This window comes from Thermobia domestica, chromosome 10 (genome assembly GCF_964235325.1).
Source record: "Thermobia domestica chromosome 10, izTheDome1.hap1.1, whole genome shotgun sequence".
In the NCBI taxonomy this organism is placed as follows: Eukaryota; Metazoa; Arthropoda; class Insecta; order Zygentoma; family Lepismatidae; genus Thermobia; species Thermobia domestica.
The window spans coordinates 62,657,238-62,682,347 of NC_137463.1; the positions used below are offsets into that span (position 1 = coordinate 62,657,238).

The window sequence follows — 25,110 nt, forward strand, 5'->3', positions numbered from 1 at the left end:
ATCAAATCTCACTCCCTTTGAAATAAGAGCCATTTTACAGAAAATACGTAAACTCTGTAAATATTTCATGAAGCAAAATGTTTTAACAAAGAGCGTATATGAAAAGTATTATATTGTTTTATTAATTTTTACTTTTAATCATAAGTATAATCTTATGATAGACTCAAAATTACAGCTAAATGTCGAATATCGGAAAAGAAAAGCAATATCTATTATTGGGACCGAAATAGACCTCGAGCAGCTATAGATAGATAGATAGATAGATAGATAGATAGATAGATGCAAACGTGTTCAAACTATTAGACTCAACATTCAGTTTCTCAATATTTTCCTGTTTTTACAATATTACGTGAGAAAATACGTTCAAACTTAGTCCAAATTACTACTTTGTAACTCTGTCCTAATTTCTAGTGGGTGTGGCATATGCTTTTTAATATCAATAAAACAAATGCGTACGTAACATTAAAATATAATTACTATAAAGTGTGTATATACAAATTGGAAACAAAAAATGAAATGGAATATTTACAAGAAAATTCCTTATTCTTTATTTATTTATTTATTTATTTATTTATTTATTTATTTATTTATTATCCTTTGTGGCATCCTATGTACGTGTTTAGCACATTTTGTCTTCAATTCAGCATCGTGATACCACAAATTGTTGATCTTGATCAATTGAAGTTTGGTTCTAATGTGCTTCTTCTCTAGCTTTTCTTTCATGAAGCTCCAAAAGTTTTCAATCGGTTTCATATCAGAAGTAGTACCTGGCCACGAAAGAACACTAATTTCGTTGTTCTCGAAGAATTTTGTCACAGCTTTGACCCGGTGGCATGAGACTCCATCATGCATAAGGATGAAATGTACGACATCAAAGCAGGGTGCAGTCTAGGAGACAGTTCTTCTTGAAGAACTTGTAGGTATTGGTCGTGATTTATTGTCCTTTCTACTATATACAGTCATCCAGACCCGAAGACAGAGATCACACCCCAGATCATGACTGAAGTAGGATGCTTCACGGTTTCTTAAAGACATTTCAACTTGAATTCCTCCCTGGTCAACGTCACATATATTGTGAACATTCATCAGACACAAAGACACATGATTCATCACTGAAACACACTATTCTCCAATCGTCAGCAGTCCAATATTCTAGGCCTCGTGCCCATTCGAGGTGCCTCTTTGCCATGATTGGAGTACACTCTACTGTTTTTTTTTTTTTTTTTTTTTTTTTTTTTTTTTTTGATCGTGTGCTTTTATTTCCTCGTCACAAAGAATCCTTCGATCACTTTCAGGTCAAATGTCTACGCCATACTCAGTCACTTTAATGCTTAAGTCTACTTCTCTTCTCTTCTCTTTCTCAGAGCCAATCTTTTTAGATTTCTGATACCTCTCAGCAATGGCTTTGGTTTCCCCCCACACTTCCCAACCCTATTTTGGCTCTTATGTATTTCAACAGAGATTCTACTCATAGAATTTTGTTCTATCCGAACTCTACCAGCAATGTATTATCGTGTATATCTTATTTCCATCACAAGTATTTTGTTAACTTCCATTTTACACGAAGAAAGGTATTTTGTTTTTCTCATTATGCTGCAATTATAGGAATACACAGAATAAAAGATTGCTATACGAAACACGTCACGATCAATTTAAACTGGCCCATTCGAACTGTTGAACGCTTTGAATGTCGTTAACATCTTACAACAGCAACCACAACACTTCAGACTGTAACTTGTTGATAGGAACCACAAAGCTATTTACAACTGAAACACCACTTTCAGAATTTGTCCCCCTCACTAATACCATCTGCTGCTCAACGGTGATATCACCACTTCAAGTGTACAGTAAACAAATTAGGGATCCTAGATTGGTGGTTTAACCATTAAATTAAATGTTCTAGAATTATGAAATTAGGACTCCTACATCAATTTTGCATTTTTCGGGCGTGAGTCTAATAATTTGAACACGTCTGTATATATGGAAGTGTATGTCTAAGAGGAAAATAAATGAAATCTTTCACTCTAATATTCCACTATTAGTCTATCCCCTTTAGGCTAAAGGAGAGAGATGATTAAGGTAAGTAAATGATGATGGTATAATTGGTGGAATGACAATGTGAAAGGAACGGAAATATCCCAAGGAAACGATATTGTCTATAAATTTACTTGACCGGCGATTGATCCGGAGACCCTACGCATTAGAGGTAAATGCTCTACCACTGAGCCGCCGTGCCTAACAACAGATAAAGAGAGGATCTAACAACACAACTCAGTGTTCTAAAACTTCGAATATTATTCCTGTTGATTGATAACTAAAACGTAAGGAGCGTAAGTAGCAGATTTTGGAAGAATTGAATAATTTCACGGTATCTGAACTTAATGCTATTACAATTATCCATAGTGAACGCACATAGACGATTGTTTATATATGAGATCAGCTTTATTCTACTGAAAATACTTCTTTGTTTGCATTGCAGACGTTTTTGTGTTTTATTTTTATTTTCCCCTCTTTCTGCCATGAAATATATATGCTATATGTAGAAATATTTTTTTTAAATTAAATTGTAAGTTCAAAAGCTTTCAAGCTACCAGATCCAGATGTATAGCATTTACTTATTTAGTCTATAAAGTAGATACATCTCAGTGGCTATATGAGACATAGATCTAAAGTTTGTAGTAAGATCCGAACATGATCTCTTGCCTCGAGTCTATGATGAGTCTTCCACTTATAAAGCGTTAACCGTAGTCATTTATTTACGACCGAGGAATAATAACTCTCTAGCAAATACTGTGGGACCTGCTAAAGATTTATTTTCTCTATATATGCATGTTTTTTTAATGGGCATAGTAAAAAGGAAAACAACATATATTCAGGTTCATTGACTAATGGCCAATAACCTAACTTTAGTTAATATCATTATTCGCCTTATGCGAATAAGAAAGACAGCAAATTTATGGAAAAGCAAATCAAAGTTTCCAACAACGCTTGCATTAAGAAGTGAAACTCGAAAACATTCACCTCTTAAATCATACCAGAAAAGAGTAGCTTTATTACTTCCTATTATTCGATAATGAAATATATTTTCTCATGTTACCACACTTTATAACCGTTTGAAGAAGCTTATTATATGATAACGTGATATGCCAAATAGAATGTAAAACACGAAGAAAATATGTCGCGAACACAGCCAAGAATAGACAAGAAGGGATACAAAAAAAAAAGACACACACACACATAGCTCATTGTATATAACCTAGCTGAAGACAAATACATTAACTATACTTTTCACTTATCTTGCAGAGTCTTCTGAAGCTCTTATTATTGGGCACTCCAATGTTGCCAAATGTATTTTGAGATGGAAAATATCTATTTCTTCGAGTGTACCACTATAAAGCACAGGGCTGAAATTAAAAAAGTCCTTGGCATCGTACCTCAAGTGTGACAAGCTTTCTTAATACAACCACATACAATTTTGTACTGTGTATTCTTTCAGAAAATAATTCTATTTATATCAAAATTTGAAGTTCGTCGTCATTTTCCACAAAACAGATATTAAGAAAGAAAAAGACAAATTCACATAGAATTACATGTGTTTCCTTCAGCCTAGCCAACATAACCGTGGGGTGTAAAACTGAAATATTTCATTTCATTTTATTACATGTGTGTCAAATTTGTAGCATTCTACTAAGTGCGATGTCAATCTGAAATGGGTCAGTTTTCAGGAAATTTTGTTTGCATTACACTAATAGTAAGCTCTGAAAACATCATTTCCTTTTGTTCATTTATTGATGGTAATGAAAAGAAGTATATTTCGTTGAATTCAACCTATTTTAAATTTAGTACCGTGTAATTCTAGATTTATTTTTTTATCTTGATTTAGCAGCAGCTTCGTTATAACTTCACAGTTCACGTTATCACATGTGTAGTTCTATTGATTAATCTGTCATATGTCTTGCACGTGGATAGTATTCATCATGAAAAAAAATGTTAACTGTGCTCAGTGTCGAATTGTGTAACCATACCTACAAAATATTAGTATTATTTTAGGGATGATTTTACAAACTTTCATATAATTTATCCTCATATTGAATTTGCACATTTCACAAGAGTACTCTTCATGAAACCAATTCCTGACTTTCCTGATGACAACATATTGCTTAGCTGATATTCTATTCATTTTTCAGTTATATCATTAAAAATAACAAAATAATGCACCTTTCTTGAGTAATAATAACATACTGTAACATACAAATGTTTCGCTTGATTATAAATAAAACACTACTGTCAAAACAAGCTTCTTTATTTATTAAAAACATCACTGGTTAAGTTGGTTTATGGAATACAGTTTTGTCATAGTTACGAATACATGTTGCACCTAGCTATATAAAAGCTCAACCACCAAATGCGTTGTTCAAAATATTGGGAATTCGTTGAGCACCTTCGATATATGGTTGAATTGGTTTGAAGTAAGAGAGAGGTATATTAGGAAGAGATGAAATAGATTGCATCGAGGCATTGACTCCATTATCAATAAGCTGTTGTCCAATTTGCGCGAAATTTTGGATAGCACCAGCAATATTTGGTATGCCTGGCAATCCTGGAAGTTGAAGACCATTACTCAAATCAAGTCCAGGAATCCCTTGACCGATCTGGCTGATATTAAAAATACTTTCCAAACCAGGGATGCCTTGGCCGATTTGGCTGATATTAAAAATACCGTCCAAACCAGGAATTCCTTGTCCTAAACCAGGAATTCCTTGCCCTATCTGACTTAAATTGAATTGATTGGCTATATCAGAGATGCTTGGGATTTGACTATTATTAAGAATGTTGTTAATATTAGGAATACCTTGACCAATCTGATTGGCGATATCAGAAATACTGGGAATTTGACTGTTGTTCAATACATTGCTAATATCAGGAATACCAGGTAAATTCTGTCCAATTTGGCTTGTATTCAGCGCACTGCCAATGTTTTGGGCGATATTTTGGCTTGTGTTCTGTACTGCTGCAGGAATATTTGGTATAGTTTGTGCAGCATTGTTAATGGCCGATGAAATATCAGATATCCCTGGGATATTTTGCAAGCCTGGAAGAGATGAACCTGATAATGATGGGAACAACTGCCTGCTTGGTCTTCGGCCACCAAGAATATTAGGAATATTAAGCAAGGCTTGGACGTATGGTGAAATGGGTCGAATGTAGGCCATAGGTATATCAGGTAATGATTGCAGAGATTGAATACTGGCATTTAAAAGGTTTTGTCCCAATTGTTGTCCAACAGTTCCAAGATTCTGCAAATTTGGCATCAGTTGTTGTGCAATTCCTGTTATGTTTGGTAAGTTCTGTCCCAGTTGACTCAATCCTGGAATGCCTTGTGTACCATTCTGTGGTATTAGTCCAGAGATTGCCGACTGCGCTTGCTGCCCAGCCGAAGATATTTGATCAGTAATGTTGTTTATATTAAGCTGGCGCACATGCCTGGCTGTTATACTGCCGAACTGCAAAGTAGATAATAAAATCATATTAAATTGTAGAATACAGAAAACTTCACTATTTGCAGTTTAATTTTATTTACCACTAACTCAATACCGCATGAGTAGAATATTAGTACATAATTGCATACATGATATAGGTTCAATTTTGTTCTAACTATTATATAATACACAAAAAGTGAATATGAAATTATGTGTGATCGCATCAAACAATAATTACTAAACAAATTAAAACGATACTTGATATCAGAAGCGCACCTACGCAAGGAGTCCACTAGTTCCGGATTCTGCCCGAAACGTAACTCAGCACTATTTTCCTAATAAAACTATACTTGTTTCGGAGGAAATCAGAGATGTACCACAAAGATTGGAGCTTGCACTTCATCTATAATATTTATTACCTTATGTAAACAATTTATTTCTATTTGTTTCTGAGAATATACAGTTACTTATACTTTTATTTGCAGGACAGGACAGGTTCAAATTACATAGACATAGCTATGGATTCCCCAGACTTTGGACCTCTACCAACAAAAATCTCTGGATGTTCTCATTTTTTCATGATTATCAACCCTAGACCTCCCAAGGATCTTATGATATTATGTTGACAATTTTCATGATTGGAACTGAAGGAAGGATGTTATGATATTAAATATAATCGTACACTATCGACATTAGTGTCCAAATCATAGATTGTAACATCAATGAGATGAATAAGGACCCCATTGTATGCCGTTTAAGACCAAATTCATCCCTCATTGGCATGGAGATGAGAATAGTCTTAGGAAACATGTAATGTTACAGATTTGAGTTATTACACTTTCATTGAAATAAGTATGTATCCTAAGGAAGGGGTTTAATTTTTTTCATTACCCTATTAGCATCTTGCAACAAAGCATTTCTGCTTGTTTATATATAATCAAAATTCATTTTGTAAGAGAAATGGATAATAAACTAGATTTGACAAAGACCAATAAAAACCAGGAAAGCCATATCTTTAACATTCTATTCAGTTTAAAGAGAACAAAAATAGTTTCCCGCCTAAAACAATGTATTAAAATAAAGATTGGATAAGTTCTCAAGAACGATAATGATCCATCCTTTTAGCTACAGATCATAATCCAGAAACATTAAACTGATGATTAATTAGACTTCATTTTTAATCATATCTAGTTTGCGTATCATTGCCACAAGCTTTGAGCTCGCTTGCTGGATGATTAAGCTTTCATGATAGTAGTTACGTATGATAAAAGACATGTTAATAAATAGCAAATACCCATACATTAAGGAGACAAATGCTAGAAGTTTGCGTGTGTTTTGTAACGTTACTTGAGCATCCAAACAGTAGATAAGCACACATAACTTAAAAGACTGAAGCACTTTTATGTTTCTTCACTTTTTTTCACAAAAAGACAGCTCGTGTGTGTAATTTATGGTTACTACATTTCTTCGGTATGATACTACAGGAAAATGGAGATTGTATTGGATCGTGTGGGGGAATGTCTGTACCAAATGACCACTGTATACTGACTCCTTGAAATTTATCAACTAGTAACATTTTTTGTATAATATTGCAAACCTTTCTTTGGAGCTCCTTCGCTGCTGCAAGATTAGAGTAGCCGGCACAGATTTCATTACAGTAGTAGCTCATATAAATTAAGTGCCATGTTAAGATAGAGTTCCATGTCTCATGTAGCCTTGCTGCTGATAGAAACGCTAAACTCCAACCCACCCATCCGCGTAACCTTCACTTTGAGTAAACACTTATAAAAGCGGGGATTGTCAAATAATTTATTTTTAGAAATTCGACGTACTTGAATTGCATATATACAAAAAGGGTTTTCATCCTTCCTGCTCCTCCTCATACCCTCCCAAAATATGTCATGCAACAGACTACGACTTCTTTATTCCCAACGATGTGCGATATCAGGAGATTTAGTACATCATTGAAAGAGAAGAGTGAACAGTCTATAACCAGAACTGTGCAGGTTTCATGATAATTTTATATCTATTATTGGATGTGCATACTGGTGTAGGCAGTACTTCGTATTAACTTTATTTTTAAGAGTGGTGGGATTGACTGGTACTTTCGTTTCCATTCATTCTCTAAGTTGATTTTGCTTATTGAATTATATTCCATTCAGGTAATTAAAAGATCACGTCCTTTTTAGTAAAAGTTGTAATTATTCGATTTATCACATATACAGAAGGTCGATCCGCTTATATGTGTCCAATTTTACACCCGTACCACAGAAGCGACCGAACCAAGTGGTTAAACGCGTCTGCTATACCTGGAGGTCCACTCTATCGTCTGCAAAACTGCGTATCGTGTGCATCACGGCTCCAAAGGTGAACCGTTTTTGGAAGGGCTACGTAATTGGACTTTTCCACGCCAAATATTCGGTTTCTAAAATTCAAAAGCAGTGCAAAGAAAATGGTTGTGCATTGGGTTCGACGACTATCAAGAACATAATCAAGCAGTATAAAAAAGAAGACATACCAGGTAAGCATTCACCCACTAAAGGGTCGAGGAAGCGAACGTGTACCACAGTGAATCTACAAGTAGCTCAGAAGTTGCGGCGAATGGCCATACAAGAAAATCCCCCTCCGCAACGTGTGATGGCAGCTCGACTCCACATACTACAGTCAACTGTTAACCGCGCCCTGAGTGGGAAATTAAACTCCCGGAGGGTCTTTAAAAGTCATGGACATTACCTAAGTGCGGCCCATCGCCGTGAGAGAAAGACCAACAGCAGGCGCCTCTATGAACGCCATCTATCTGGGGAAAAGTGGAAGTTTGTGGCCACACTAGATGAAGCATGGGTGTATCTATCAGATTGTGGCAAAATTCGCTAGATAACTTACACTTCGCGAGATGCAAAAAGCCGTCCTGCATTCATCCGTCATTGCAAAGCAACTTTCTCGAAAGGATTTATAGTTGTCGCCGGTTACTCTTATCAGGGCAAGTTAACAATTCATCAGGTCCCTAAAAACTGTAAAATCAACTCTGCATTCTTTCAGCAACATATACTGACCCCAATTTATACAGAAGATCTACCTCGTTTGTATGGGCATGCCATAAAGCAAGTGTCTGTGCATATGGAAAAGGCCTCCTCACATACATCTCGTTCTACCCAGAGCTTTCTGAAGCAGATGGAGACAGACACCGGTATTCGTGCTATTCCATTTCATGATATACCAGTGAAATCACCAGATGCCAGTCCCATGGATTTCTGTGGGTTTGGTCACTGAAAAGGGCACTTTCTTCTCGTCGTGTCACTACTCTCGGGGGCCTGTGGAAAGCCTGCCGAGAGGAATGGGAGAAGATTCCACTTCCTGTACTTCGTCGTAGTCTTCTACAGTGGAAGTTACGGTGCAGGGCTATTGCCAGTACACATGGCCATCACATTGAGGCCAACCGATGGTGGTCCCATGGATTTTCATAAGGTTAGTGCTATTACAAAATTGGACACATATACGCGGATCGACCTTCTGTACATGTATACCTAAGGTGTATTTATGTAAGTATCCTATTGCGGCTCAGTGACGTATGCGCGCACCTCAGGATCTGATTACCAGTGGGGTAATTGTCTTTTACTTAAACCTAGTGGTTCGATTTCTAGTTTAACCAGAAAATTGCTTTTCAAGTATCATCTCTTCCCAAAAGTAATATTTTTATCAACCACCGCAACAATAGCTCCATCTGACGAACAAATAGTGAAATAGTATTGCTGTGCGATAATGATAGCTGTGTTATACAGAACATCTCATTGTGTAGCAGCGTGTATAACCAGGAAGGTCTACTACACATTTTAGAATTTTGGTTTGTGTTTGATAATGGCAGTATGGAGGACTACGTACAGCATGTCTTCCTACATGAATTTCCCCAGAGACATTTAGCCAGAGCAACGGTACGAAACATCAATGTCGAATATAGGTAAGGCCTACGAATGTGCGAAGTGCCAGAGGTAATCCCAGATCTTTGGGTTTAGAGACACCAGCGTCCCCGATAAGCCACGAAGAGGGAGGCGTGTGCTGTGGAACAGTGCGAGCGGCCTTTCGAGTAGCAGTGGAGGCAGATTTTGACCCATATTTCACAGAAATGAGTTTAAGAAAAACAAAACATATAACTAGTTTGATGAAATCGTAAGAAAGATTAAATATATAGTTTCTGGGAAGGAAGTTTTTTTTTTTTTTTTTTTTTAACATGAATGTAGAACATACTTGTTTCTTTGTGACAAATTATGAAAGATAACGACTTAATGTCAATATCACAAATGGAACATACTAAATGTAAGCAGAATTAAGTTTTTTTTTTTTTCCTTTTCATATTAGTGCACCAAAGCGATGGAGGAGCTTGAGCCGAATTAGCCATCTTGTCTACATTACTAACATATATACTGTCTGGCAGTTGGTAGGGAACAAATATACATTGATCTATAACTTTTAGGGACACCCGATCCTAATATGAATACAGATACTAGCGCAACCTATTTTTTTTTCTTGTCAAAATATGGTTGGGATTACCCCATGCAAAGAAACAGGATGTGATAAACGAAAAAAGATAACAGACCATATGGAAAGAAGGCGTGAAAGTCAAGTTGCTATGGTTACCGCAACAATTAACAACTGCAAGGAAAAGAGAAGAAAAAAAGTTGACTACAACTTATTTTTACAACGCGTGGAGGAACTGAAAAAAGCTGCAAAATCTTCAGTTTAGAAGATCTATAGGCTATTCGGCTATTCTAAGAAGGCCGAATCCCCCCCTCCCCTCAAAGTTTGCTTTGGCCTAAGAATCTGGATATATTTGCTTGGATCTTTGTTTGATATATATGGCAATTAAATATATATGCTTCAAATTCACCCAAAAGTTATACAGAAACCTGAGTCGATGGGAGGATTAGCCACCGGATTCGAACCCTGGACACCTAACTGAGAGTCAAGAACAGTCTTATGATAATTGATATCTACTATTTAAATAGAAAACATAACATATTAACGTTAAAAATAGCCAATATTGTGACGAAAAGTAGGTAACCCCCAACCCAGAAATGGATTGACAACTGTTGTCGGCTACGATAGATATATATATATATAAATATAAATATAGTGAGTGCAAGCTTTATAAAATGAAAGTAGATTATGAAATACTAACTGAAATAATAGGACTAATGTTAATTTGTTATATACTAGCTATTTTATATATAATACCACGGGGAGGGCACGTTTTAATAAAGTACGAGTATTTATACCCCTTCTCACCGTATGATATACATTTAAATGGAAATGTAACGATAACATTTTACAATCTATTTTTGGCATACATTTTTCTACCTCCTCACCACTTATGATACGCCCTTTAATTAAACTGATATGGATAATATCCGTTAACTATATTCCAAACCAGTTATGTATATGATCCAAATTCCCAATTATCCCTTCCATTCAGCTCTATGCAGTAACTGATCTAAAGAGAACTTACTTCGTCAAAAATTCAAAACTATATCACATGATCTAAGAGAAAAACCCTCCAAATGTCTTTTTTTTTTTTTTTTTTTTTTTACAAAGCATCAACGATTATATTCCAATTACCCTCAAGCAAGTACGTAGCCAGGATTTCGTGAAGAGGGGGAGGGGAGTCCGTGACATGAAATACTGTGGTCATCACATCAGCCGCTCGATTATTCTAAACTATTTTACTGGAATATATATTGGTTCGTTTAGACAGGATTTCATAACGGAGGGGAGACGTGACATGAAATTCTGAAGGCCCAGGAGTTCGATCAATCTAAACTACTTTACTATCAACATATATTGGTTTGTTAGGACAATAAAATGAGGATATGTTGATAAGTATTTTAATAACAAAGTATGAAGAAATCTCGAGTAATAAAAGAATAAAAAAAATTGAAAAAGATTTTACAATATTTACGTCCTTTCTCTGTTCATTCAAATATAACAATTTTCTTTCATTATGATGTCAACTATTATAAAAAAGTACATATTCACTACTATAAAAAGTACATACTCAATAATGTCTTGTAAAATATTTTACAATATGTGCGTTCCTTCCTCTGTTGAATCAAATGTTAACAGAACTTTCTTTCCACTTAAATTTTTGCTTTTATTATTCCGTCAGCTACTGTCTGTTCCAAATGACACGTTAAAGGAGCAATAGAAAATTGGTTTTGAAATAGTTTGTTTGATACTGCAAGGATGCGATGACGAAAAATTATGATAAAACATGTCCACACTGTTACACAACGGCACTATGCTTTTGGAAGCTTGAAACCTCCCTGACTGGTAGCAAAACTTCTGAGAATTCCGTAACTTTTCCAGAAATTTCAAATTCCCTGACTCTTCCAGGATATATCGCTCACCTCGCCACCATGTATTCCAAGTAATACAAATCTTCTCATAAGAGAGAGTAACCAAAAGCTTCCTGTAGTGTTTTTGTTACTATTATTTTAAACGCTGATCCTTCTTTTTCTCATTCCATTTTGTTTCAGCTTTTTTTTTATTTTTTTCATTTCTGGCCTCGAAAGAGGGGGGTCCGGACCACCGGACCTACCCTTGGTTACGTGCCTGCATCAAGGAACCGACACAGCTTTTATAATTTCTAATTTTGTATTTTTTCACACCGGCAAAGTGAAGGATTTATAATAGACAGACAAGTAAGTAAGAAATTTATGTTGAACATGGGTTGAAAGCAGTACCGTTTTACCGTTTGAGACGTTGCAAAACCGACAAAGATGCTGATATAATGTCAAATATTTCATAAACATGGAAAGACATCGAGTCGTGTTAAAAGATTACACAGAAAGTTGCATTTGAGAAACGTCAATGATGTAATGAAGATAGGAAAGTAGTTGCACATGCAACTGGAATCTCCACAATGAAGTACATTTGTATGTGTACGTATGACAACTATCCATTTATCTGTAGAGATTTCCGTATCGCAGCCGCCGCTCTCCTAGGTTCGGTACAAACACTCTGCGCAATCTTTTGTTTCGAAAGGGATACTGTATCTTTTCGCCTTTACGAAGTATCAGCGCGTTCGTTGGTTTTTGAACGCCTCTGACGGTAAAACGCTGCCACTTTTAATTCCATGTTCATCCGATATTTTCTACTTAATTTCATGTCTACTATCCCCTCCTTCAATTTATCTGTGTATTATTGTATCACCCTTTATATCCCTCGCTAAACTAGTTTAGTGGGTCTACCTATGTACGTTAGGGTTACTGGGTTAGAGTCTAACATAATATTTAGGTGAAAGAAGAAGTAATAATTCTCCAAGTACATACCACTGCAAAGCAGAGCGTTAAAATGAAGAAACTCCTTGGCATTGTAGCTAAACTGTTGTAGGCTTTCTTCATTGAAGTAAATACAATTCAGGAGTCTGTATTCTCTCACAAAAGAATCCTATTTATATCAAAATTAGGAGTTCATTGTTATTTCCCATCAAACTGACAATGAGAGAGAAAAACATAAATTCATATAAACTTACACGTGTGTCAAAATTTCAAGCTTTGTACCATGTGCGATGTCATCCTGTTTGAAATGTGTCAACCTTCATGATCGGAAATTCTGTTTGCATTGCACTAGGTTTCGCAAACATAATTTACTCTCATTTATTTACTGACACTAATTGAAAGAAAGACATTTCTTTGAATTCAATCTGTTATGACATTCGTACAACGTACTTTCTTGTTTTGATTGTATCTTTGATTGATAAACAGATGCTTCGTTACAAATGCGCAGTTTACGTTCGCACATATGTAGTTGTATTGTTTTATCTGCCATATTTCTTGCACGTGGATAGTATTCAACATGATAAAGAAAAAATCATTAAACTAAGCTCAATGTCGAACGGTGTAACCCTTATCTATAAAGCTTTATCCAGAACTGAAGGGCATGGCAAACAAATGCATACTCACTAGTACCTTACATCAACTCTATATGTGTCCATGCACCTGATTTAAATACTGCTGGGTTATTTTAAAGTTAGATCAATGTAATGATGTGGATAGTTTTACAACTGATATAGGTATCATTGTTAGGAGTATGTATCTCATCAGGCCCGTATCTACAGGAAACTAGGGACCGGCTTCCATAAATTTTTACTAGTGATGCGCACAAGACAAGAATTGTGGCTGTCTCGACTCGAAAATGTGCCGTAAAAGTGATGTCTCGACTCGAAAAATGTATATTTCTCTATTGGAAGAGCCGTGTCTCGACTCGAATTTTGTCAGAAAAATCCTGTCTCGACTCATCTCGTGCGCATCCCTAATTTTTACTGACCCCTTCAAATTTTCACGGTAGGCTTGTGAATGAATTATAATATGGTTTGATTGGGGCCCCCCTAATTTTTACCGCCTCCTACATCATTTTTGGGCTGGCTACGGGCCTGTGTACCTTGAGAACAGGACAAACAATAATATATATTATATATATAGATAGATAGATAGATAGATAGATAGATAGATAGATAGATATCTCCAACCGGTCTAACTGTAACGAAAACGTTACACAGAGACCTGTCAGGAAATCTATTCTGGGGTCGACAGGTCTCTTTGTAACGAAAGAGGTCTATTTGTAACAGAAGAGGGGTCTCTTAGTAACATCGATAATAAGAACCAGATTCTGTGCACGATGAATGGTCTCTTCGTAACATTCAGTGCTACCACCACACCTAAAATCATAATTTGTAATTCCGCATTTAAAAGTCAAGTTGGCTTACTTTTGACGGTGTACTGAGATGCACTTATGATATGGTGTCCGTTAAGTTTATTTCCTTCTCTTCAGCTTTCTTCGTTCAAGATATTTCTCAGTAAACTTCTTTTTCTCATTCTTTATATTTCTTTGTCGTCTCTATATAAAGACAACATATAATATTCACTCGAACTATCACATGGTCGAATTGCAAGCACTTCTCATACAGGTCGGTCAGTATGGGGAAGATAACATGCTATCGAATGTTTCCTCTCGTAGCAGGCTAGTAGTTAAACGAGGACATTAGTGAGATCAGATCAATCATGGGATGTCCGAACTGTTTCATACGAGTCTGTATACTGTACGAGTTTCAACTGGAAGCAAAAAGGAGAAAATCTAAATATATCTTATATTCGCCAAAATACAAGTATTTTTTCTCCATACTTATGTGCAACACTACTCTATACAAACCAAAAGTAAGAAGACATGTCGTTATGTTTGTATTGTTGCACTAACATGAGAAACAATGCCTCAAAATCACTTACCGTTTTTCGATATTTATTACCAAGGAGTTGATATTTTTATTCTTATGTAGGAGAAAGTAGCATAGAAATGGCACTTAACGTTTGTTGGCTTATCAAAGCCAAAGTGTTTAGAAAATTGACTGAAATTCGAGTCGTTTTGGAGGAAATTTTTCGAGTCGAGTTCTTGAGTCGAGCTCAAAGATATATGTTTCGAGTCGACTAGAGTTTCAATGAAAACTCGCTCGAACTCACTCGTGCCCGACCCTAGAGTTTTAGTTGTCTAGTAGCCTTAAAAATTAAATTAACATTCAAATTGAAATTTATAATCGTATTTTTTTAGCTTTCAATTTCTAATATAAACCCCAAACTAATAATGTAACAAACTGCTGTATGTTAATATCTTATTAATGGTCTTGATCTTCTACTGAGACCACAAAGCCTGCGTACCCATTCTAAAAGAGTCAGAGGACGGCAACTTCTAAAAAGTGCATTAGCTGAGCCTGCGCCGTCTACACAGCGCATCACTTTAATGTGAACAGTGTTAGAAGCATCACTGAAAAATAGTTCAGGGAATACTTTTACGTACAGGTTAGAGTTTTATTAGCCTGACATGTTAAATACATTTCATACATTTGAACAGACTATTACAATTACAAGAATAAATATTGTAGTTTGACCAGTAAACAAAATTATAAATCTCTGCACTACCTGCAATACGAAATGTAAAAATAATGAAGTATAATTGGTGGGAGCGAAGATCGAACCTGAGTCCTCATGCCCCATATATAAGTGATCTTTATTCAACCAGACTTTATTACCATTGAACCACTGAACACATATGTAGGTAAATCCCGTTGTCATTTATTTTTATTGTGCCTTGATAAAATTATGTAGGAAATTCTGTCCTTTATCATCGTTTGTTATTCTTTACCAAGAAATTATTTCCCTTTTATCCTTGTTACTGCGTGTTTATATTGCTTCCTCGTTTTCACTCCAATTCTTTGGATGTAGGATAGACTTCTCAGATATTGAACAATATCTTTCAGCGAACTTGTTTTATATCTGTGCTGTTTTTTTTTTCAACTCAGTTGTCTAGTCCTCCTACATATACTTTTTTCTCTTCCCCCCCCCCCTCTAAACCGAGAAAAATTCTATCATAATGCAAAGCACTGTGTTCAGCTTCCTGTTTCAGTGATTTTGAAAGCACAAAGAAATTCGGATGCAAGTTAATCCTGCTCTTGAGCTTGTTGTTCCACCCTTCAATGGCATTATTTGCTCGATGCCGTTCACCTTCGCAGTTCTAAACATCGATCAGCACATTCACATTTTGTATCCATTCGTTCACAAAGTAGTCTATAAATGCTGTAACTTAATCTTCTATTGGCATAGTACTCGACATTGCTAGCCAATCATCTTCAATGTATTGCCGGGAAACAATAACTAAAGTTTTACACATGCAGATAACTCTTCATTTTCATTTTCTTTGTATATACATAGATGCCAAATCTAGTTCTTGCACTTTACTCCACAAGCATTGGCTCAAATGAAATTTGCAACCCTTAATCGTACAATCCGGAAAGTTGGAAACAAACGCAAAAATACACGTCTCTTCAAAGTCAAGCATGATCTTTTGAGCAGTTCAACCCTGTAAACACTCCTTTAATTTATTGAAAAGGAAGTCGTAAGTTCTCTTTTATTGTCCAGCAGGAAGACAAAAGCTACGGAGATGATATGATATTTATTTCATTCTCCATACTGCCACCATCTGCGTATAACGTATACAGTTGGGCTAACTGCTTGCTGCACAATTTGAAAGTTCCATCAAAAAAGAAGTTTTTTTTTTTTTTTTCATGTAATATTTCCTGACCTTTCCTACTCGAGAAAACAAGAATTCTCTGTTCGTGTCCTTCATCCAGCAAAAGAAAGCTTGAGTTATGGTTTATCCTCAGGTTTTTCTGGTTAACACGATCTTTCATCTTGAATCCGGAATTGTGATTAAGAATTAGATTTTTGGGCTGTCGGCATCTGAGGCCACTAAGCCCGTCACGTACATGAGGGATGATGTCCCTCGGCGAGCACACTACCCGATGAAAGGGAAGGAAGGAAACGGCCTGGGACCATTATGTTAGGTACCATCCCAGCATTTGCCTGATGTAAATGAAGAAAACCCAGGAAACACCTCACTCAAGATGGCTGGCCTGAAAAATCTGTTACACTTTTTCGACCGAGTGTCCCCACCGAGAATCGAGCCCAGGATCGCTCGCACCAAAGGCGAGAGCGTTAGCGACTACGCCACGCGGGACTACAATCTTGAATTTGGGTCTCGAAGATCTCCTCGCTCTTGTCGCCTCACATATAATTCATGTTTCTTTTGAAGCTGTTGTAATCGGGAACTTCCGTCACAAAATCCAGTCCACGATTAAACAGTGTACTCATTTCTTCGTGGTAGATCTTCGATAGAGGCTCGTCACTTTCTCTGGCTCTCTTCTTTGCTGCCATCCGTTGAACTCGAACTTCTGTTTTAGCGACGTCTGGTTGACATTTATGTTCCATTGACTTCTTATTTTCCCTTTGTTACTAACTGTTTCCTGCACTTGTCTTTCTTCTCTCTAACACGCAGCCAAATTATTGTCTCAGTACTCTGCTTCTTCACATGATACACCGCACAGGGCTTGCCTTTCGTTATCTCAGAAGTTGTCACTTCATCTATTATAAATTCCCGAACTAAACGAAAATAATAATAATAATTAATAATTAATTTCAATTTTAGTTCACTAAAGAGCAGTCCATACGAATACAGTTTTTCATTATACTGCAATATATACAATAAAAGTGTAAGTTAATGATATGATATATATATATATATATATATATATATATATATATATATATCATTATCAAGGTGTGCTATAGGGGCTATAGCCCACCTTGATGCTCAGATATACATTCGATAAAATGGGCTTCAATCGTGCTTTACACTGAGTAAAACGGCAAACTATGGTTTAGCCCAGCGTTTCCCAACCGGTGTGCCGTGAATGGGCCGCTGGTGTGCCGCGAGGAATCGAAATAAAATTATGAATTTTATAGCAATCAAAACGTAGGGGAAAATGTATATTTGTATTTTACATTACCATGAATCTTCAAATTTAAGTTTCATACCGGTTACTGTTCTGTCCATTTCTAATGTTGAAAAAAGTATGTGTTATTATTGTTATGACCTTTATTGGTTCCTTATTATTGCAGACTATTTCGTAACTTAAAATTTAAAACATCATTCAGTCCTTCCGACAAATTACCTACATTTGTGTCTTAAAAGTAAAAGAGATTTGTTTGTTCCTTCGTTATTTAGTGATCTTCCTTCTTTGTAAAAGGTTGGACACAGTTTTTAAAAAGAAAGCGTATTTTTATAAAACCTGAGTCCAATATTTCATTGCAATTGTTTTCTATTTTAAAATTAGAATGAAAAATAAGCATAATGATTTACGACGGGGAAAACACAGTGATAGAGATCTTTTCTCTGTGAGAAGGAGATCAATAATCACAGAAAAAAAAATACCACTGTGTTTTATATTTACAAATAATAATATCTATAAGTGTGCCGCGAGAATCCAGGTAACACCCGTAGTGTGCCGCGAGAATCCAGGTAACACCCGTAGTGTGCCGCGAGAATCCAGGTAACACCCGTAGTGTGCCGCAAGTTGAAAAAGGTTGGAAAACGCTGGTTTAGCCTCTCCCTTGACCATATCCTGGATCCGCCACTGTACACACACACACACACACACACACACACACACACATATATATATATATATATATATATATATATATATATATATATATATATATATATATATATTAATATAATTAACTAAACTAACCATGTGAGTGTAATTTAATCTACACAAGGATGTTTGGCATTTGGCCTTTTAGGACACAAAATATAGAAAAGTAAATGTAAAGTGAATGTAAAATTATTTCAGTAATATTATCAAGAAAATCGACCTATATAGAATATGTTTACTTGCTGGAGGTACTCACTTCAAACACACCGTTGCATTCATCCGTTGTGTTCATTGGGCTTACAATTGAGGTTTATTGTCCTCTTAATATAGTCCCAAGCTATCACAATCAGCCAATGAAAATAATTCACAGGTGGCACGTCCGTGGGGGAGGATTCTTTACTCTGTAATATCCGCCTCCCGGCAATGTGTGAGCTCGAACAGGTTCTTTCATCTTTCGCAGGGCGCAAACTTCCCGGTACAAGTATATCGCGGGAGCATTTCCCCCTCTTTCTAGGGTAGGGCGCAAATTTCCCGGCGCCAAATTCTTAACATCTTTCCTTGTATGAAGTCACCGTAGTCAGTCTTTCTACTATTGTTAAGAAGTTTGGTTTACCAAAACTCCATTATATATTTACCATGTTCTTGTGTGTGTGTCCACCTGGGAGACAAAAAAACTCAAGAACTACTTGATTGATCATCATCAATTTTGTCCAAGCTATAGAGGATCAAAAGTTATGAAACTACTTGGTTTGTTAGAACCATCTGCTCAAACTGGAAGTGGTTCAAATAAACCTTTTCCGGTTTTACCATTGATCGCCATACAGCAATAATGGTAATAGACAGCGATAAGCAGTTTTCTACAATCGATTAGTCTCCTCAAGAACATATTTCAGTTTCATCCGCAACTCTTTACTAAAACCGAAAGTGGTTTATATTCACTATAACTTCCGGTTTCAATAAACATTGATCTACATAGAGCAGAAACGGTAAAATATAGAAAGAATAGAGTTTTTCCAGTCGATTCAGCGTCCCAAGAATAACTTCAATCTCCTTCGTTAATCTTCAAACGAACCGGAAGTGGCAGAAATTAACCACTTCCAGTTTCAATACTTATCTCAACAGAGTAGAAATGGTAACGTATAGCGGGAACCAGTATATACTTTTTTTTTTGTAAGGATTGATTCAATTTTTCAATAACAGGTTCAATATGTTTAGTTAGTACTCTAGAAATTAACCACTTCCGGTTTCAGTATTAATCTCCATACAGCAGGAATGGTAACAGATACAGAAAAATGTTTCTTTATAATCGATTAAGCGTCTCAAGAATACATTCTTTCTCTATTAAAAGCGGAAGTGGTAGAAATATACTAACATTTCCGGTTTCAGTATTGAGAAAACATCGCACCATACAAAGCAAACTGCTTCAAGTGGTGTACACATAGCATTACTATTTGTTATAAGGAGTTTGGTTTACCAAAACTCCTTTGTATATTTACGATGTCCGTGTGTGTGTCCATCCGGAAGACAAAAACACTCAAGAACTACTTGATGGAGCATCATCAATGTTGTCCAAAATATAGAGGATCAAAAGTTATGAAACTAGTTGGTTATTAGAACCATTTGCTCAAACTGGAAGTGATTCAAATAAATCTTTCCCGGTTTTACCATTGATCGCCATACAGCAATAATAGTAATACGTAGCGAGAAGATGGACACTTAAGATCAGTGCATCTTTAGTGCTTTACGAAGCAATAAATACTTGGGCCCAAAGTACTCCCGCTGAGCTAAGTTTACATTTTTCAGTCATTTTACTAACTGTCCGAGGGAAGTGGGAGAAACACCAAAGCTTAATGCGAGCGATTGTAAATATTAATGTTGATAAGCCTGATGAAGACTTGAACGTAAGATCTGGTTTTCATAGCTGGAAAACTTTCGTTATCACTGCACGTACATTGAAATAAATTAAAGTTCTTTTTTTTTTTTTTTAAATTCATAATTCGTTAATAAATGTTGGTCTTCTTCTCTTTTGAAATGTGTACCCTTTACAGAAAATGTGAGGTTAATTCTGGTTTTAGAAGTTGATTTTTCAATCATTTATTGTCCATCACTTATGGGTTATCTACTGTTCAAGCTAGTTAATGTAAAACTTACAGAAAGTTGTAATATCTAAAGCTAACCTCGCCCATGTAGATATTTCACTAATTACTGCTAAACTATCATAGCACTAACGTTGGTGTTTAGTGTTTTGCGAAACACTAATGCACTAGCTTTTGCCGTTTGTCTCATCTTCATGGGACAAAAAGCGTAATTTTTTTAAAAAAAAATCTATGGCTCCGGTTGGGTATTTCACTAACAACTATATTATGATAGCATTAACTAGCATTTATCGGCTCGTTTGGGGTGTGCCATCATCTCGGTTTGTTTCGGCTCGGTTGGGTGATCTGTTGGCTCGGCTTAAAGCGAATTCGAGTCGAGTTTCGAGTCGAGTCAAAGGTAATTTTCTCGAGTCGAGATCCGAGCCGAGTCACTGTTTTGAGCTCGAGTATCGAGTCGAGTCGAGTTTGATAAATGGCTCGCTCGTATAGCTCGTTTTAACTCGTTTTGAAATCATGGTCTGATTAGACTGGAAAGCGAAAGCTATGAGAAATGTAAGCAATAATGTGGAATACTTTTAGTGTTGCTCATGAGATGGGACAGTGCTCGACCTCGTCTCATCTCGATTAACAAGACGAAAATGGATTTTTATAACGAGACAGTCTCAAATCTCGTGAGCACCAATATAAGTATGTACTGTAGTTCTTATCACCAAAGCTGAGACCTGTACTTTCGAAGTTTTGAGCCGAAGCAGAAGCCCAACTCGGGTAGTGATTTTAAACGGCTCAGCTCGGTTCAATTGAGTGAACAGCTCAAGCCAGCTCGGTTGAGATGAGGCACCGACTCGGCTCAGGTGAACAATCGGCTCGTTTGGGGTGTGCCATCATCTCGGCTTGTTTCGGCTCGGTTGGGTGAGCTGTTGGCTCGGTCCAATAGTGAATGAGTTGTGAGCCGAGCCGCTCGAGCCGTTGAGAATCCTAAACTCGGGAAGAGCAGTTTTGAACATGTTTGGCGGGCGCGCTCTAAATTTAACGATACTTGCCCCTCCGGAACTCAAACCCAGTACCTCGTGAATGATGTCCTTGCTTCCTAAACTTCATGACTACCGAGGTCAGCAGTCAACTAGTTCTTAGTATTCAGACAGAAACCGCCTATCTTTCATGTTTATACACGATAGCAGGGGTAAAAGTGCGGGGGAATGCGGTGGGACGTCGTCCTCCACTTCCGGAAAATGTGTCACGTCCCCCAATTTCTAAAAAAATACAATGCTGAAAGATAGTTACGGGGAACGGCCTTATGTGAAGCTTTCCCCTACCTTTTCAGATCCACTTTTACTCCTGCACGGTAGAGGTCTGCACGCAGGGCCGGATCTAGGGGGAGTCAATTCGGAGCATTTGCCCCGGGGCGCTGCTGGTTAAGAAATGAAATGAAATGAAATCTTTAAGTTTTACGTCCCACGGCTATGCCGGTTAGGCTAAAGGAGACGGTGATGATGAGAGATGAGTGAAATGGTGCAATGAAGAAAGTGAGAGGAAACGGGAGAATCCCGAGAAAACCCAAGAACAAGGTGTTTGTCCACCACAAAGTCCACACGGCGCGAGCTGGGATCGAACCAGGGACCCCAAGCACCGGAGATGAACGCCCTACCACTGAGTCACCGCGCCCCCCCCCCAGCTGGTTGAGAGTATGTAGGGGGCGCCATTTCGATGCAAAATTGGGAGAAATTAAGACAGATATACGTCTTTGCCCCGGGCGCAAAATTTCTTAGTTCCGGTCCTGTCTGCACGGGCCGGAATTTTTAGCCCGTGGCCGGTCCGTGAATTTATAATGTTACGCCCGACCCGAGTCCGAAATATGTTTGAGCATTTAATCCCGAGCCCGGCTCGAGCTCGCGTGTTATTCAAATGAGACCAAATTACAGAAACTTAATAATGAAAGCAAAATTACATTTCTATTTACAGCAGTTAGAAGTTTAATTTTGAAGCTGTGCTTAAAAGTTCTCCAGAAAGAACGGTCCAATAAATATCCTTGTACAGTATATTTACAAAGTTTGGCCCAAGAAGGCCCGATAAATATGGTTTATATTTTAAAATTTACGACCCGGACCCGAAGTGATATATGCTTAGTAGACATGAATCTGGCCCGCGGGCCGGGTCGGGCTTGAGCCCGTGCAACCTCTAATACACGGTGTTATAATAATAATAATAATAATAATAATAATAATAATAATAATAATAATAATAATAATAATAATAATAATAATAATAATAATAATAAGTTGTAGTAGTAGTAAGTATCATTGATAATAATGATATTGCCTATGTAGCATACTTGGAAAAAGTACTTAAAACTACACACAACATTTGGCTCGATTTGGTTCGTTTTGGCTCGACTCGACTCGAAGCTCGAGTCAAATTCGAGTCGAGTTGGAGGAAATTTTTCGAGTCGAGCTCAAAGATGTCTGTTTCGAGTCGAGTCGAGTTTCAATGAGAACTCGCTCCAACTCGCTCGTATCCATCCCTAGCATTAACGCAATTGTTCTCTATAAAATAGTAATGATGCACTAACGCATGGCTTTTGTCCCATCCTCCTGAGATAATTAATGTAAAAGTTAGTAAAGGTTGAAAAGTCTAAAGTTAGCCCACCCAGGTATTTCGGAAATAACCCTTAAACTATATGACAATTAATTTTTAAACTAAAGCTCTAACGTTAGTGTTTAGTGTTTTGGAAATTACTCACGATTAACTTTTGACATCTGGCCCATCTTCGTGGGATGATTAATCTAAAAGTTACTAAGAGTTGAAATTTTTAAAGTTAGCCTTGTATTTCGCAAATAACTCCTTAATTATGATACCACTAACATTAGTGTTTAGTTTTTGGGGAGGCACTAACCTTTTGCGTTTGTCATATTTTCCTGGAACAAGTTTGAAAATTTACGTTTGGCTCTGCTTGGGTATTTCGTTATTAACCCCATAATTTGATAGCACTTACATTAGTGCTTAGTGATTTTAGGATGTGCTAACGATGAACTAACTTTGGCATTTGTCCCATTTTGGCGGGATAAGTCATGTAAAAGTTACAAAAAAGTTGAAAAATCTAAAGTTAGCGCCGCCCAAGTATTTCACAAATAACTCTCTTAACTATGATAACACTAACGTTAAGTATTCGGTGCACTAACGTGTACTAACGATGCACTAACCATGTGCAAACTTTGAGTAATTTCTGAGAAGTGGGCAGGGTTAATTTTATATACGTGTTTTTTTTTCCTCGGTTACACCCGACAAATTCCACATTGTTATGTTTTTAGTTGAACAATCGAACATGGTCTATGGAGCTAGTGAAGTTATAGTTCGTATAATCAGTATGTGGCTCATGAAAGCAATCACTTCATTTAAACCACTCGTACTCTTTTTTTTTGTTTTTGTTTTGTTTTGTTTTGTTTTGTTCGGCAATCTTTCTCTTCCCGCGCAGTATTTAGAGGCTTCGTGGTGTTATAAACTGGGAAATATTTTCCAGGAATTATACATGTATACGACAAAATATTGTTTTTTCTTCGGTATCAAGCTTTGAACGCACAGCTTCAGCTAATTCTTTGTTTGCATTGTCAAACAAAAAAAAAACAAAAAAAAAAAAATCTGCCTGCTATCTGCTTTGGGTGATTATCTTCACTTTAAAGGGAATGCCACCACTCAAATGGTTGATTGACGGGTGTATTGTTGGTCTTTCCTTCTGTGGAAAGATTTGTTTGAGCAGATGGGTGGAGCAGAAATCTTTGATTTGCCTTTTGCGCTAGTGACATCAAACGAAATGTCAGAAAATATCGGTGCGTGTGGACACTTCTTTGTAGAATAGTGTGCTTCAATGGGTTATCAGTTGAAAACACAAAATACGCAAGTATGTGAGGGATAAGAAAATGTGGAAAGTGTTAGACAAATGGGCATTCTTTGTTGGAATTGTGACTAAGTTTTTATTCAGTTCGTAGCCTAGTAACTTAAAGTTCGAAATTAACTCTGTGAACAACGGTGTATTTAGGGATGAACCCGGATCTCCTTAAAACTCTTGTTTTATGAAGAATTAATAAATTTAATCGTAATTATATTTAACAGATATTCATTTCATACCTTAGATTTGGACTCATGGAACTGGAAGCCTATGAACCATTCTAAAAGTTAACTTTTAGACCAGTGCTGCCCAAATGGCGGCCTGCCAAACCATTTTGCGCGGCCCACAAAGCTTTCACGATTTACAATTCTTATTACTGATACTATTTTCATTTATATTTATTCATTCTTTTAATGTTTCCACTCTTCTTTCGAAATAAGGCATCCATTTAGCGATTATATACAACAAAAAGGCGCGAGAATTCACGGCAACACCTTTCCCTAAATCTTGAAGCTTGGTCGGGAAAGAGTGTCAGTGTTTGAAAGTACTTATTTGTGTGAAAGTGCATTTTCCACCATGAAAATTATGAAGAATCGCTTCAGAAACTGCCTTCGACAT

General features: G+C 36.7%; 1 protein-coding gene across 1 annotated transcript; it reads right to left on the reverse strand.

Annotated features, from left to right (window-relative positions):
* Positions 1-4,302: 4,302 nt before the first annotated feature.
* Positions 4,303-12,906, reverse strand: LOC145661994 (uncharacterized). Its single transcript, XM_081727333.1, has 2 exons — positions 12,803-12,906; positions 4,303-5,504 (listed from the first exon to the last, which is right to left on the reverse strand). The coding sequence occupies exons 1-2, from the start codon at positions 12,872-12,874 to the stop codon at positions 4,395-4,397; spliced, it is 1,182 nt and encodes a 393-aa protein (XP_081583459.1). The 5' UTR covers positions 12,875-12,906; the 3' UTR covers positions 4,303-4,394.
* Positions 12,907-25,110: the final 12,204 nt, after the last annotated feature.